Below are 16132 nucleotides of genomic sequence, written 5' to 3'. Positions count from 1 at the left end.
TCTCATGGGTCCACTCATAACTTAGGATGTCACTTCTGTGCCATTTTAGCAGCCAAGACTGTAGCATCATGCTTCTCATACTGCAGTGCAGAGCTGTGCCCTGTTTGTCTTATACTGACATCAAGTGGCAGCAGTAGGGAATGCAGTTTACCCAACCCCATTTGTACACTGCCTGAACCCTAAACAGATTTTAAGATGTAACATGGCTATTTTTCAAAAGTCTGAGTAGAAAAAAAAAAAAAAAAAGTCTGAGTAGGCGAGGCAACTTGGAGAATGTCTAAAGCTCCAGGTTCAGTCCACAGGTCTTAGAACCCCTCTGGGAAGGACTCTGTCTCCATGGCGGTTTTGCAACCATGACCAGATGACCGTGGGCAAGTGGATGACCTTAGGCGAGCCAGTGTGCCTTTTCAGCAGCCTCACTGCTCATCCCTGAAATGTGGCTTATGGTAAGACCCACATCAAAGACGAACTGTGAATATTCAAGGAGATGTAAGTGCCAGGTGACTGAAACAGTGCTAGGCATATAGTAGAAGCTCCATAAATACCAGTTACCAATTTTGATCCCCCTACTAAAATGAGACCGTCAAAGGAAGTGCTAATACAATACCCCTCTCTCATGTGCTTTCCAAGCAGAGAGCTTTCTGAAGAAGCAGGACCCTTCAGGAAGAGACAGGGAGTATGTTCAGGTGTGCAGGACACTAAAGGGAAGAGACTGGACATCAAAGGCCATCTTCTCTCCACCCAGAATCACCATCGATGCTACTAACTCTGCTGGGATGTATGTGTCAAGTCCACCAGACAACCCACTTTGACTGACCACCACCAGGTCAACAGGATCATGTGTTCCACATGACGGACAGGAGAGAAAGAAAGGGGTGTCATGTGACCAGAGCCCACTGACTGCGCAAGCCTAAATAACTTCCAGGCCCTTTAAAAACCACTTTAGTTTATGGACATGTGTGATTCAAAACCTTTTAAAAATTTGACAAATAAATCTAACCAGATAATTTTTCAAACTATTTTTCAAAATTTCAAACTGATAGGAAAAAACTCAAGTCATATAAGACAAAGATTCCCAACTTAAACATCTGCTCGTGGTTGAGCATCTAGACTTGGAGCCTACCTCCTCCTTCCCTCCCCAGCCCCCAAACTGCTCACCTGGTTCTACACCTTGTCTGATTCCACCTCAGAAGACTTGTGCTAATTTCTGGCCTAACACACCCAAGTGTGCTAGGGTCAAGAGGTCAAGTCCCTCCACCCAAGCCCCAAGAGAAGCACCCCTTTTGGCTCTGAAATGGATTCTGTCGCCCTCCCTAGTCTGGGAGCACACATATGGGGTGTTTGCTGCAGATTATGAACACGGATCCCACGTGGCTCCACCTCAACTTGGCTGAGGTCTATCACAGGCAGGTGGGAATGTAGATACAACTCTTCTATATTTTTAACTCTTTCCCCACCTCTCTCTCCACTGGCACTAATCATGCCAGCTTCTACTTGTCCACATTTATTGCCAATTCTTAAACTCTTCTGAATACAGTGAAATCAAACCATTCCCAAGCAGGGGAGATTATTCTAACCAGGAAAGGAATTTGGGGAGATATGATTAGTTTTAACATTTAACCTTTGGGCTCTACAGAAATGTGGGGCATGTCTGGCCTGAAAAGGGGGGATTTGCCCCCACCATAGGCCTCTAGAAAATCCTGAGCAACAAGGGCAAGTAGTGAGTCTTTGGACCAGCAGGGAACTGAACTGTCTCCAGCTGCCTGGCACAGGGCTCGCAGATCTGTCAGACATTATGGCCTGAAGACAGCAGCTCTGGTGAACTCACTCTGAGTCTCTCTGAGTCTTAGGCCCAAGATACAGCCACCTGAAGGGGAACGCAACAGGAAGAGGGCGTCCCACATCCAGAGACAGCAGAACGTGACCCCCCAGCCTAGGAAGGCTCATGCACAGCGTTCAAGACTCCACTAACCGAAGTGGAGGCGGCACCAAATCCGTGGATTTACATCCAGGGGATGCTAACTGTCTACAACTCAAAGTAACTTATGCTTGGGGCGTGAGGAGGCCAGTGAATGAAGAGGGAGTATACTTACATCGCTTGAAGAGACTGTTCCTGTTTCAGCAGCGACACCGCTACCACGCAGTTTCTATTATGAAATAAATAACTCATTACTTAGTTTTGTTTTTACTCTTATCCTACTTTATCAGCTTACTAATTTTATCATTATTTTCCTAGTCCTATTTAATGGAGTATCATCAACTAATAAAAAGCATGGGGATACATGAAATATTCTAAACATCATTACATTCTTCCAGATATCTTAATCAGTAAGTTATCCTAAATTATCTTAAAATAATAAACTGAATACTAAGTTCCAGCTAAATTATTTAAGTGAAGCTGGTGCAAAATTTCCAAGTCTCAGGATTTACTGCCTGAACTGTTTTTCCAATAAGACAGTGTCTTAAGCCCAACTATCTACACTGTGTTCTGCTTCGAAGCTTTCAAAACGAGTGTCTGATGATGGAAAGATACTATGCGGGACTCAAAGATGAGGCTATTCACAGCAAGGCTAACACACTATAATGACAATCAGAACCTCACATGTTAAACAGGAATGGGCAAAAGAAATTTAAAGTAGAAAGTCAGAAGCTGAGTATGCAAGAGAAAACTGATAATGAATTTCTGCAAGGAAATTTTTATTTTGTTTTATTCAACAACTATTATTTTCTAAGTGCCAGGCATGAGCCGCTATAACACAAGTATAATTAACGCTCAAACTATCAGCAAAAAGGCTCCTAAATGTCACTGTGAAGTCGAAAAACAAAATATTCAAATTTGCACCTAATTCAGACTTTTAAAAGTTTATTTTTATTAAAATCATGAAAGTGTGGTCCTTTTGTATGAGAGAGAAAATGCTTATGACGGAGAAAAAGAGACCTCGGAGAGACAGTGTTATCACGTGGCATTTAAGCAAAGAAGAAAAAAAATCCCGAACCAGCCAACACTTCATTCCTCAGACAAGAGGCCTGTAATTGACTCCTGACCAGAGGCTGGGGGAGGAGTGTTTGCCCATAGCAAGAGGCAGAAGCCGGGCCCAGCAGAAGTAGTGACCAGACTCAGAGCACACGGGCCGAAAATTCTCCCTGGAGCACAATGTGCAAAGCAGAGAAGCTAGACCTGAACAAGGCCAGAGAGTTGGCAATTAAAAAGAGAGCCAGCACGTTGGAAAGACACAGAAAGGTCTCTAAGAACATCCACCTCACAACAAGAAGCTCGGGTCTGATGAAAATTGTTCCAAACACTGAAATACCTGCTTCTACTAGAGACTAGCGGAATATCCCTCCAACTGCTGGCCACGGTTACAACCGCAGCTAATGGTGCTAACAGGGGCAGATCGCCTGTGAGGCACAACACAAACCTTACTCCCATGAGGAGAAGTCTAAGCTGAAACGACCCAGCGTGCTGGAAGCACACAACAGCATGCAGTCTCTGCTACCCACTCTGGTTTTAAGAGTCCAGCTACCACACGGCCTCACAGCTGACCCCAAAGCAAGATGATGCCTGCTCAAAGGGAGAACTAACCTCAAAATAGGGGGGGGGAAATGGGGATGGGGGATTACCTATGTAATTAAACATTCTGATCCCAAATGGTACACACTCAAGAATTTTAAACCTTATCTTCACATAACTATTTTTCACTTTCTAAATATCTTCTTTTTGAAATCCCTCAACAATTCTATAAAATCTGCAAACCTGGGGCTCGTGTAAAAATACTTTTAAAAATTAAGCCCAAAACCTGTAAAAATGTATGCTATTGACAGAGAAAATAACTGATTTTGTTCAAGACACTTCAGAATCTCCCTGTCCAAACAGAAAAGACTATGAGGCTCCACCACCCCCACCCAAACGAAGGCAAGGGAGGATAAGACAAAAATAAATCCAAGTAAAATGTCATGGTGTCTCTCTCATGCTTCGAATTAAAATCTATTAAGATCATAAGGCCACCTAAAGTCTAAATGACACCTTTCCAAAACTTTATTTCAAGTAGACCTTTATTTGTGATCTAACACTGTCACCACCACACCTACCAGCAATGCTTCTCCCGGTCTCACCCTTGCTGTCACCCACCCTGCCACACACTCCACCCCCTCTCCTACCTGTCCTTCCACAGATCTCCTCCCCACCCAGTTCGGCTCACTCCTCCCTTGAGGCTACTCCCTCCATGCCCCCTTACCACCTCACACTTGCTCACTGGACCCCCAGAAGGAAAGAAACCCTCAGCTCAGCCCCTGGAAGTGTCTGGTCACCTGTCCCGCTCCAGAGAACCACGAAGACAAAAGGGACAACTTGTTATCTGCCAGCTATCACACCCGCGAGCTGTCTTCCTTCACAGAGCAGCAAGGTTCAAGAGGCCTGATAGCAGCGAGACAGCCTGCAAGCAGGCCACCTATTTCCCTGTGGCTGTAAACTCAATCCCAGGAGGACATGGTAGGATCCAGAGAGGCAGCTGCTGCGATCCAGAGAGGCAGCTGCTGCGTGAGACAGCATCTCAAGCTAGAGACAGCGGCCCCGGGCCACCCAGAGTGTGTCTTTTGAAGTTGTGTGATCTCCCAATCCATATGACCTTGGCAGCCGCCTTCTGGAAAGGGCAATCCTCCCCACTCACAGAAATGCGTGATGGGAAAATCCCGAGTGGCAGAAGAGACAGGAAGGTCTGAGTGGAAGCCAGTCAAAGACAGAAAAGGTAAAGCCCCTATCAGACCTGTGAGCAGCATGGCTGAGTCAAACAGTTCAAGATGGCTCTAGTTTAGCACAGAATTTCTGCAACTTCACATAAATATCTTAAGTAGCTTTAGAGAACTGGATGCTATATTCTTTTAAGAATACTAAGAGGAGTGTCTCTTACCTGTGAACTCAGTTGAGTCTTTATCCAATTGAAATAGTAATTCAAGTCGCTGCCTTCCATCAGTTCTTTTCCCCAAGCTGCTAACTTGGCAATAATTCTTGCTGCCTGAAAAACAAGAACTGCATTTGAATATTATTCTAAAAATCACAACATCAACCCTAAAAAAGAGGACTTGTAACCATTTTGCAGCATGACTTCTTTTAGCTCTCAACTTTGTCCCAACATAACAGATAATATTTCATTTTTTAAAATATTTTAATGAGGTCAAATATAGTTTTAAATATTTTCATTAAAGTGAACCAAAATCAGTTGTATGTTAAGAATTTCAGGACATTCCTTACATTATTCTGAGTTTCAAAAGTAAGACTGGGATTCATTACAAGACCAGCAAAGATCAAAAGAACACAAAAGTCCTTAGAGACTCTCACAAAACCACTTGCCAAAGTCCTGAGCCAGCTCCACAACACATTGCCAGCACCACCTCACTCATTCAAGCCCCTGCAAGTCTCACACTTAAATATCTATATCTTGATATAAAATATATCCTGGGTATGAAATAGTCATTTAAAATATATCCTGGGTATGAAATAGTCATTTCTTGCAATAGAAACAAATACTCTTTTCTCCTCAATCAAAAACTTCTCAATTTTCTTCAAGCTATAAAACGAATCATGAATTTTTTAATTAAATAGGCACTATATGTTTATCAAATCATCATGTTGTATACTTCAAGTATCTTACAGTTTTGCCAGTTACACATCAATAAACCTGAAAATTGACAGATACAGACGGGGGGGAAAAGGCAGTATAAAATACTACTTCATTCTTTGAGTACTTTTGATAAGCAAGTCAGTGTTTCAAATTCCAGGCTTTTATGTCAATAAAATCATGGAATGCTCTGCAAAATCTGAACTGTATCAGGGCAATCCTGCCTCCTCTGAGCTCCCAGCCCCATTCCCACCCCCTGACCCCCCACCCCTAACACCCCTGTCACTAACCACCAATAAGGAAATGGAGCTCTGAAAAGTCAGTGTCAGAGCAGCCACTCCTCTGGCAACTGGGAGGTCACCTAATCCTGACTGGTGTTCTTCCTGAAATCAGAAACGTGATCAATTCAAAACTCACCATATGAACAGTAAAGAGATCCTGGCGATTCAGCATCGGAAGGAAGTAGGACCAGGCAGTGTTCTTGCTACGTTTAGCATAGTCAAAGAAAATGCTAACACGCTGGTGATTTTCCTTAGAAAGAACAATCACTGATCAGAATGCATTTTGTTAAAGAACACGACAATTATGCACTGCTTCTCAGCCTTCCCTCGTGTGTTTTTTCCAGTCTGTGTGAGATCTGTCCCCCCATTATTATTACAGTGGAGCAGTGGGTGGTGATGGGGTCAGGGGTAGACGTCTTTAAATAAAAATCACCTCTAATGTATTATGATTAATTTAAATGTAGTAAGCCATGCTAACAGATGCCTGCAGGTGGAGCACCCCTAGCTACACTTCTCCTCAGCCTGCCCTGCTCCTGACCTGCCCCTCCCAGCGCTGTCCGGACACCTTCACCCTCCATCCACACAAACAAAGTCGGTAGGAGGCAGAAAGATGCCAATTTAGCTCTAGATGGAAGGATCCGAAGGAAGCACCTCAAGCTACTTCCAGGCAGGCAGGGGAAACAAGGAATTAAAGAAATCTTGAATGTTCACGGTTACTCCTAGCATGCTGTGTTAGAAAAATCAGGGCAGATGCAGATAGCAAAAACCAGCATATACCAGCAGACAGATCTGAGGAACAATTAATGCTTAGTTTCTCAGTTCAAATAATACAAGCTCTACCTCTCACTGAAATGTTCTCTGTGTATCGATGGCTGAAATCCACTACCTGATTCACTAAGTGAATACAGTGGTTAAGAAGCAATATTTGGCAACGACGCAAATAAACACATAAACAGTCATTCTAATTCTCAGATCAATATTTAAATCTTTTTAAATGCAATGGTTTTGAGACTTCCCTGGTGACTCAGTAGTTAAGATTCTGTGCTTCCAATGCAGGGTACTCAGGTCAGAACCCTTGTTGGGGAACTAGGAACCCACATGTTGCACAGCGGGGCCAAAATAAATATATGCAATGTGTTTTTTTAATATGTATTCACTTGGCCGCACTAGGTCTTAGTTGCAGCATTTGGGAGTTTAGTTCCCTGACCAGGGATAGAATCCATGCCCCCTGCACTGGGAGACACTGGACCACCAGGGAAATCCCCAAGGATTTTCATTTTGGTTTATACTAGCAGTTATGTGGAGAAGGCAATGGCACCCCACTCCAGTACTCTTGTCTGGAAAATCCCACGGACGGAGGAGGCTGGTGGGCTGCAGTCCATGGGGTCGCTAAGAGTCGGACACGACTGAGCGACTTTACTTTCACTTTTCACTCTCATGCATTGGAGAAGGAAACGGCAACCCACTCCAGTGTTCTTGCCTGGAGAATCCCAGGGACAGGGAGCCTGGTGGGCTGCTGTCTATGGGGTCACACAGAGTCGGACACGACTGAAGCGACTTAGCAGCAGCAGTAGCAGCAGTTATGTATTTGAAAAGTAGAAAACCATCTCCTTCACTAACACATCATTAGAGTCTAGAGTAATAACTTCAATAGTCATGGTAATGACTTCATCAAAAAACTGTAAGTTCAAGTAGGTCATGATTAACGTCGACAGGCCATGGATTTTGTAGCCAGTTGGCCTGTTTCAAAAAAGATGACTCTGGATGCCAACAATCTAAACCTAGATTATACTCGGGTGTAAAAATACAATACTGTGAATAAGGGAGTCTCTGTATTGAGGGACAACAGAGCAGTAAATAGAAACTGTAAGCTACTGGAAAGGTCCCAAATGATGAGCAAAATGTTCTCCAAACACACTGTGCTTCTGAGGGCAAACACCTTGCCTACAGTCAGCACTGAGCTCCCAGTAGCCGGCACTGGACCAGGACACAGGGATGCTGAAATCTGCAGAAAGACTAAAGGAGAAGGAGCCATGTCATCTGTGAGTACGCCGAGCATCCAGAAAGCCTGTGGGGGTACATCAAGCCCTGCTGTGTTCAGCACAGAACTCAGAGGAAATGTGGAAAAGAGACACACCAGTCCCCCAACATCCTGCAAACCACAACAGCAGCCAGTGTGCAGTGTGGGGACAGCCCCGTCTTCACCATGATAAGCAAACAACAACTCCCACAGTGAAGAAAAACACACCATCACACCCTGAAAGCGAACAAGTGCTTAAGTGAAACCTTACAGAAATGCTACTCCTGGGAAAACACAACAAGGTGAGGACCGAACATGTCTGCTGAGGAAGACACCCACCTGCAGTGTATCATCCACCAAGGTGAGTATGTACTGAACTGTCTGCTCTTTGGAAATATGAGTCATCAGATTTATAAATGTCTTAGCACACTAAAAAAAAAAAAAAAATGAACATTAATCACTGTTTTCAACTGCAGATACAACGCTCTAATGGAATTTCAGTAAAATATTATTCTCTTGCCTAAATGAGGACGCAGTTATAGAAAATGCATCCTTTCACACATATGTGACCAAGTACAGGAGGGCCATACTCACATCAGATTTTTTATAATTTTTAATCACATCAAATGTTTACTATTTTAAAACAGACAGACCTAGCCATCATCAATGCTTGATACCATAAAGAAGAAGTTACATAGACAATCTAATTTTAAATTTTTGTTTTGATGTTTGGGTTTTTTTGGTCTTTTGGGAAGGCTTATACATTTACGGGGAAGCAGAATACCAAAGCAGCAAAAGTACAGGAATTCAGTTCAGGTGCTGCAATCAGAAGTTTCCATCCTACAATTTAAGAACTGAGTCACGATCGCTCTAGAATTCAACAAGACTGGCACTCGTTACATGCCTCCTCCCACACTTCCCAGGATTGTACATTTGGGCTAGCCTGTACGACAGATCCTTCAGCCCATCAGGGCCCCATATCAGAAAATCTGATGGGTGGCAGAGTTAGATGTTGTTCTAGTGAGAATACAGAGTAGACAAAGAATTTTCTTTAAAAAAAAAAAAATGTTAAGCAACTTTGAAAATACTGTATACTTTGAAACAGTAATTTCCATGCCAGGAATCTACTCTATTTAAAAAAAAAAAAAAGTTTCAGAAAATGCCGGAAAGGATGGAGGAATATATACACACTCAGTACGACATTTTTTCCAAAATTAACAAAGAAAACTAGAAATCACTCAAATGCCTTCCAATAAAAGAGAATTTTTAGTAAAACTATGACACCTGCTTAAGAGGAATGTCAAAGAATCACTGAGAAAATCTCTAGAATGTCTAATGACCCAGGGCAGGGCTCGTGGTCTGCTATCTGTACCAATCACCTGACTGCCTTCAGTCTGAAGCATCTCCTGCTTCTCCTCAGGACTTCTTTTCATCTCAAATCTTTGAATGAACTCGCAGTCTTCAGAAGAAATCATCTGCCCCCTAGAAAGAGAGAAGGAGGTTTCTGTTCAGTAAGGACTGAAGGGTCCCTATGAGCTAGTGATACAGAATGCTTCTCTCCTCTCTCTGCGAGTGCTGACCCCAGGCCCAGCACCCACAGACCTGTCTTCAGAGCTTAGCTGTACCACCTCCTGCTCAGGGGCCTCCCAGGACCTGAGCTCACTGACCCACAGGATGCAAACAAGAACCACATTGTCTTTAAGGGGCTGGACTGATGATGAAACAATTCACATGAGGTGGTCAGCACAGGCCTGGTCCCCCGAAACTCAATAAAATACCACCTCTAGGCACTAGCCAGTCTCAGCCTGTCCCCACCCAAGCCAACCTAACAGGTCAGCAGCTCTGGCCCCTTCTGTGACAGCCAGCCCGGTCAGGCAGTCCTGACAATTCTTCCTCCTGACTTCACTCTGCTCCCCACGTCCCTGCCTCTCAGAGGGCTCAGTCCCCTGGCCACAGCCCAGCAGGCTTCTGGCTTCCAATCACACCCTCTTTCATGCCCCTTGGGGGTGGTTCAGCCCCATGGGCACAACCCAATAGGCTTCCTGCTTCCAATTCCACCCTCCTCCATGCCCCTCTGACCCTGCAGTTCTGTCAAGCGCACATCTCACTGCACATTTACTCCTTTCACCTGGTCAAACTATGAATCTAAAAGGCAGTTCTACCTAACACCTCAAAAGTCCTTTTTAAGTCAGTTGACAAATTAAAACCTTTATGAAGGGCTTCCCTGGTGATCTAGTGGTAGAGAATCCACCTGCCAATGCAGGGGACACCAGTTCGATCCCTGGTCCAGGAAGATCCCACATGACACAAGGCAGCTAAGTCAGTGCACCACAACTACTGAGCCCTCACACTCTACAGCCCGTGTTCCATAATAAGAGAAGCCACTGCAATGAGAAGCCCGTGCACTGTAACTGGAGAGTAGCCCCTGCTGGATGCAAGCAAAGCGATACAGACCAAGCACAGCCAAAAATAAATACATATATTAAAAAAAAAAAAATTTAAGCACTGTGAGCAGCACAGCCTACCCACTGGAGCCCCAAGCTGTTTCCATCACACTAAGCTGGGTGACAGCTAACAGTTCTAAGGAGGAAGTGTTTTCTTCCACATTTGTTAGGCTTTTTCCAGTGTTCCTCTCACAGAAGCATGACCATGAAGAAGGCCGAAGCACAGGCACATGACAGCCCTGATTCACTGCAAACCAGCACTTACTGCAGGTAGGACTGCCAGTTCACTTTGTTCGCACGGACTTCCGCAGCCTTGGCGGCAATGATGTTGGTGGGAACAGCAGCATCCACAGCGCCCCGAATATCCATCTTGGTCATCTAAACTTATGATCTTGACTGTTCTTCTACCGATCTTCAATTTGCATGCAAGGCAAAACCAGAATACAAGGTGTGATTGTTTTTTAACAACTGCTACTATATCATCAATAGCATCATTATCACCATAATCTCTAGGAGCATTCATCTCAAACATTAAAAAGCCTAAACAGGTCCGCTGGGGCTCATTCAGATGGTAGAATCTGGCTGGCAGAAGTGGGACTCTCCCTCGCCCTCTGTACTGGTGTGTCAGCAGAATCTCTGGACGTTCTAACTGAGAAAACTTCAGAATTTTTAATTCACTCATTTCGAGTTCTCAAGTTGCCAAGAGCAAGTCAAAAACAATTCTGGTGAAAATGGTGAGCCAAGCTGGAACAGGTTTTTCCTTCAACACTAAGAGAAGCCGACTATGGGAGAAACTGACTCTACTCCATTATGATCCAGTAGTGAAAAAAGTCCTCTTTGTGGAACAGAAAAAAATACGCTCCCTCTAAACAATGGATTGAAAATGAATTTGATTTATAAATGAGAAGATCGAGGGCGGGATACTGATTCAGAAATTCTGCAGTGTGTAATAAAAGAAGAGAAAATGGCATGGAATAACTGCCTCCTGTGATTTGAAGGCCATTGTGAAGGAAAACAATGCAGTGAAAACAAGTTCTTCATATTAGGCCATATACCATTGCATCACATTTATTTATCTTTCTGGATATTTTTATAGCCCTTAATAAAATATATTAAAATAAAAATAAATAAAAATAAAAAGCCTAAACATTAACATCATTAATATTTCAAATCTTGTCCAGTTATGCACTACTCCATAGACGTGTTCTCTATAAGTTTTCACTTTTCCAGGAAATGTTTTCCATTTGTTGGCACTAATACCGCAGTAAGATTTTAAAAGTAATCATAAGATATTGGGCTTCCCTCCTGGCTCAGATGGTAAAGAATCCGCCTGCAATACGCAAAACCTGGGTTTTATCCCTGGGTTGGGAAGATGCCCTGGAGAAGGGAAAGGCTACCCACTCCAGTACTCTAGCCTGGAGAATTCCATGGACTGTATAGTCCATGGGGTCACAAAAAGCCGGATAGGACTGAGCGACTTTCACTTTCATAAGATACTGAATTCAGAAATCATACTTACTAGAATAGGCATACAAGATAAGAAAGTATTTTAAATGTATACAGTTGCTGCTGCTGCTGCTAAGTCGCTTGAGTTGTGTCCGACTCTGTGCAACCCCATGGGCTGCAGCCCACCAGAGTCCTCTGTCCATGGGATTTTCCAGGCAAGAGTACTGGAGTGGGGTGCCATTGCCTTCTCCGATATACGGTTGAGATAGACTTAAAAATAAGAACTTGCATAATATAGATACAACCAACTATTTTCTTTACATTTACTAAGCACCATTTTAAAGTGACATGAAAAATCTACATGTCTTTTTACAACTTTATTCAAATTAAAACATTCAAAATGGGAATGTAAGATCTCTTAGAAGGCAGAGCTTTCTTTTTTCAATCAAAATAGCAGTTTCAAAATCAGTATTGAGAGAATTTTTTGAAACAGAGATACATTTTAGGCTCAGTCAACAATGGGAGACTGATCTGATAATATGAATGCACAAAAATGGGTTTTAAGTAATTCTCACTCCTAAACTTAAAGATAAAAGCTTAAGCCTGCTTGTATCACGACACAAAATATAAGATGCAGTTTACAAAATAAAAGCTCACAGTTAGTTATGACCAAAAACAAGCTAAAACCACAACCCAAATTCTTCTCCAGGGTCCCAATGACCTTAAGTCAGTCTGGAAGGAATCTCTACATCTGAGGATTTGCTGTCTAAACAAAGAGAGGCACTGCGGACCGGCCGGGGCCAAGCATAAACAGGCTCCGCCCGGGCCAAACTGGGACCGCGGAATCGAGACGGCCCAGCCTCGGCGGGCCCTCCCGCGGCGGGCGACGGTGCCTGCGGGCGGGCGGTCACCTAGGCCCTGGACAACCCGAACCCTGCGCCGGCCACAGCCGCGGCCCCGACCCGGGGAAAGCATCTCTCGCCCGTCCACGCTCTACCCTGCCCTACCCTGCGGGGGAGGCTCTGCGGTTCCGCAAACGCCGCTGAGGCCGGGAAGGAAAGACACCTGGGAACCCGGGGCCGGAGGAGGGCCGGGGGCGCCTGGGCAGAGGAGGAAGCCAGCGCGCGCCAGGGACGCGGAGAAACCGCAGGCTCTCAGGGCCGGGGCCGCAGCCAGAACGACCCGAGAGCAGCCTCACCCCGCGAACCGCGGGACCCCCCGACGCACCCAGAAGAGGCAGGAGGACGCAGCGGTCCGGGCGCCGAGTCACAGCCGAGTCGGGGGTCCTCCCGGTCCGGAGGACTGGGCGGCAGCGGCGGCGGCGGCGGGGGCGGTCCCGCACAGAGGAGACGTTGAGGACGGAATAGGCTGGAGGAACCCGGAGCGGCAGCGGCGGAATGACAGGAGTGCCGGTCACGTGAGACGGAGCACGTGACCTCGCGGAAGGTGGAAGCCGGGAGGGCCCAAAACGGCTCCCGGAGCGCCCTTCGCTTACGAGGCATGCAGGGACTCTCCCCACCCGGACACCCGGCAGTCCCCGGGACAGGGCCGGTGGGCGCCAGAAGCGAAGAACTGGGCCAAAGCTCATTGATCACTATCGTAACCGTCATTCCGAAAAGGTTAATTTAGAGCTTTGAAGTCGGTTAACTTTCACTTGGATTTGACAAATCAGCGAATCAGGTGTTCTTAAAACGAGTCTCAGTTATGAAACATATGCTGAGACATAGATCCCAAATGTCAGATTTTTACTGTGTTCTCAGAGTTGGGCAACCATCACTGCAGTCAGTGTTGTAACATTCTCATCGCCCCAAAGAGAAACCTCTTACTCTTTAGCCATCATTCTCCATCTCTCCCCAAACCTTCTTGCCCTAGGCAGCCGCTCCTCTATGTATCTAAGGACTGGCCGATTCTGGACATCTTAGGAGTGGCAGTATACAACATGTGATATTTTGTGATTGGCTTCTCTCACTTCATATATGTTCAAGGCTCATTCGTGTGTCAGTACATATCAGTACTTCATTCCTTTTTACAGCTGAATAAATATTCCATTGTGCGGGTGTACCTTTGTCTACCTTTCACTAGTTAATGGGCATGTGGGTTGATTTACATACTGGACACTTGCATGCAAGTGTTTGGTAAACATGTTTCACTTCTCTGGCTTCAGCGGATATCTACAAGGGAACTGCTACATTGAATGGTAACCCTGTTTTCCAAAGGGAAGGTATCACTTTACACTCCCCCCCAGCAGTGTGTGAGGGTGCCAGTGCTTGACATCCTCACTAAAGCTTGTCATTGTCTGTCTTTTTGATTAAATCCTACCTACTGGTATCTCCTTGGTGATTTTGACTTGGATGTCCCCAGTTGCTAAAGATGGTGAGCATCTTTTCATATGTTTTTTGGCCATTTGCACGTCTTCTTTTGAGAAACATCTATTTACAAATTCACCCATTTCTAGTTGTTTTTTTTAAAGAGCTCTTTATATATTCTGGATATAAGTCCCTTATTATGTATGTATGATTTGCCATATTTTACCCTATTTTGTGGGTATCTTTTCACTCTTTTGATGATGTCCTTTGAAAAACAAAAGGTTTTCATTTTGATGAAATCCAGTTTGCCTGTTTTTTCTTTTGTCACTTGCACTTTTGATATTATGTCTAAGAAGGCTTTGCCTAATCTGAGATCACAAGTATTTTCTCCTAAGTTTTCTTTTAAAAGTTTTATAAACCAACAAAAACCTATTGTATAGCACATGGAACTCTGTTCAATGTTATTTGCCAGCCTGGATGGGAAGGGGATTTCGGGGAGAATGGATACATGTATATGTATGGCTGAGTCTCTTCACTGTTCACCTGAAACTATCACAACATTGTTAATACAATGTTGTTAATACATTATTATTAATATTGTTAATACAATAATTGGCTATACCCCAATACAAAATGTTTTTGCTGTTAAAAAATAAAAGTAAAAACATTAAAAATATATTGGAAAATAAAAAAAAAAAAAGCAAATTTCATCAGAGTAGGAAAAAAATAAATAAAAGTTTTATAGTCTTAACTCTTAAATTTGGGTCTATGATTCGAGTTAATTTTTTAACATGATGTGAGGTCCAACTTATGTTAGTTTTATATATCCATTTTGGGGGCCTGGGACTATGTTATGAGAGGAAGTTTCTTCAGTTCATAGTCCCCAGCAATGCATACCTGGGGTCCTTACCTCTGTACCCCTCCAGACCCAGCAGAAGCTACCTGGGCCTTAGATACCTTTGACCAAGGATCAAACCCAGGCCCCCGGCAGTGGAAGCGCAGAGACTTAACCACTGGACCACCAGGAAAAGTCCAATAATCTGATATTTATAAAGCACTTTACAAAAAGGAAGTATGATGTAGAAGCCAAGTTTTGACTTCATGGTTAGATGACTATCGCATAAGGAAATGACTTCAATTAATTCTGTGCTGTGCTGTGCTTAGTCGCTCAGTTGTGTCCAACTCTTTGTGACCCCATGGACAGTAGCCCACTAGGTTCTTCTGTCCATGGGAATTCTCCAGAAAGAACACTGGAGTGGTTTTCCATGACCTCCTCCAGGGGATCTTCCCAAACTAGAGATCAAACCCAGGTCTCCTGCACTGCAAGTGGATTCTTTACCATCTGAGCCACCAGGGAAGTCCTCAATTAATTCTACATGACATAAATAAAAAGTAATAATCCTTGAAGTGAAGTGTGGTTATGAGTGTAGCAAGCATTTCCAGCCACAAAGCCAACTGCTACTAGAAGAACCTTTTAAGAGACCGAGATAAAGTGGCTCCTCTGCCTCTCGAGAGTATGGTCCAAATTTTTCACATATCACACACTACAAACGCAGAATATTACCACATGATCTATTTCCTTTATCATGATATACTAAGCAATATATCACTTGAATCATTTCTTTCAGTTTTTATCTAGCATTAAATTTGAATTAGGAGTATGTTGCTACCTGTAGAGATGAAGAGCCTGGTAGGCTACAATCCGTGGAGTCACAGAGAGTCAGACACGACTGAGCAACTTCACTTTCACTTCACTTGCAACCTGTAGAGGGCAGTCAGAACATACCTAGACTCTCAAACTCAGAGGCTCATCCTGGAATAGAGCCCACGGACCGTGGATAAACTGCTGACCCACAACACAGATAATCCTCTTGCTTTGACGGATGCGACTTTACAGGGAGGCCCCCAGCAGACTAAGTGATGGCCCAGCACCACCCAAAGGAAGAGAAATAGAGTGGACCCTGGGCTGGTGTTGTTAAAATCAAGCTACAGGACTCATTTGAGGCTTTATTGTAAAAAC

The 16132-nt window shown here is 44.1% G+C and overlaps 1 protein-coding gene across 2 annotated transcripts in view; it reads right to left on the bottom strand.

The window, feature by feature from the left end:
• ATP6V1H (ATPase H+ transporting V1 subunit H) overlaps positions 1–13222 on the bottom strand; it is a 47415-nt gene extending 34193 nt beyond the window's left edge. The window contains exons 1-7 of one of the 2 annotated variants that reach the window (XM_005891992.3): positions 13034–13221; positions 10626–10772; positions 9296–9398; positions 8256–8345; positions 6033–6146; positions 4908–5012; positions 2094–2147 (exon numbers count right to left, since the gene is read on the bottom strand). In XM_005891992.3, coding sequence (XP_005892054.2) covers positions 2094–2147; positions 4908–5012; positions 6033–6146; positions 8256–8345; positions 9296–9398; positions 10626–10738 — 579 coding nt within the window. In that variant the 5' untranslated portion in view covers positions 10739–10772; positions 13034–13221. Of the gene's footprint in view, positions 1–2093; positions 2148–4907; positions 5013–6032; positions 6147–8255; positions 8346–9295; positions 9399–10625; positions 10773–13033 lie in introns of both variants that reach the window. The other variant, XM_070382406.1, reaches the window with a different exon arrangement.
• Between the last annotated feature and the right edge of the window lie 2910 nt (positions 13223–16132).

This window comes from Bos mutus, chromosome 14 (assembly GCF_027580195.1).
Source record: "Bos mutus isolate GX-2022 chromosome 14, NWIPB_WYAK_1.1, whole genome shotgun sequence".
Taxonomy (NCBI): Eukaryota; Metazoa; Chordata; class Mammalia; order Artiodactyla; family Bovidae; genus Bos; species Bos mutus.
The sequence above is the reverse complement of the archived record's forward strand: the minus strand, read 5'-3'. Positions and strand labels throughout refer to the sequence as shown.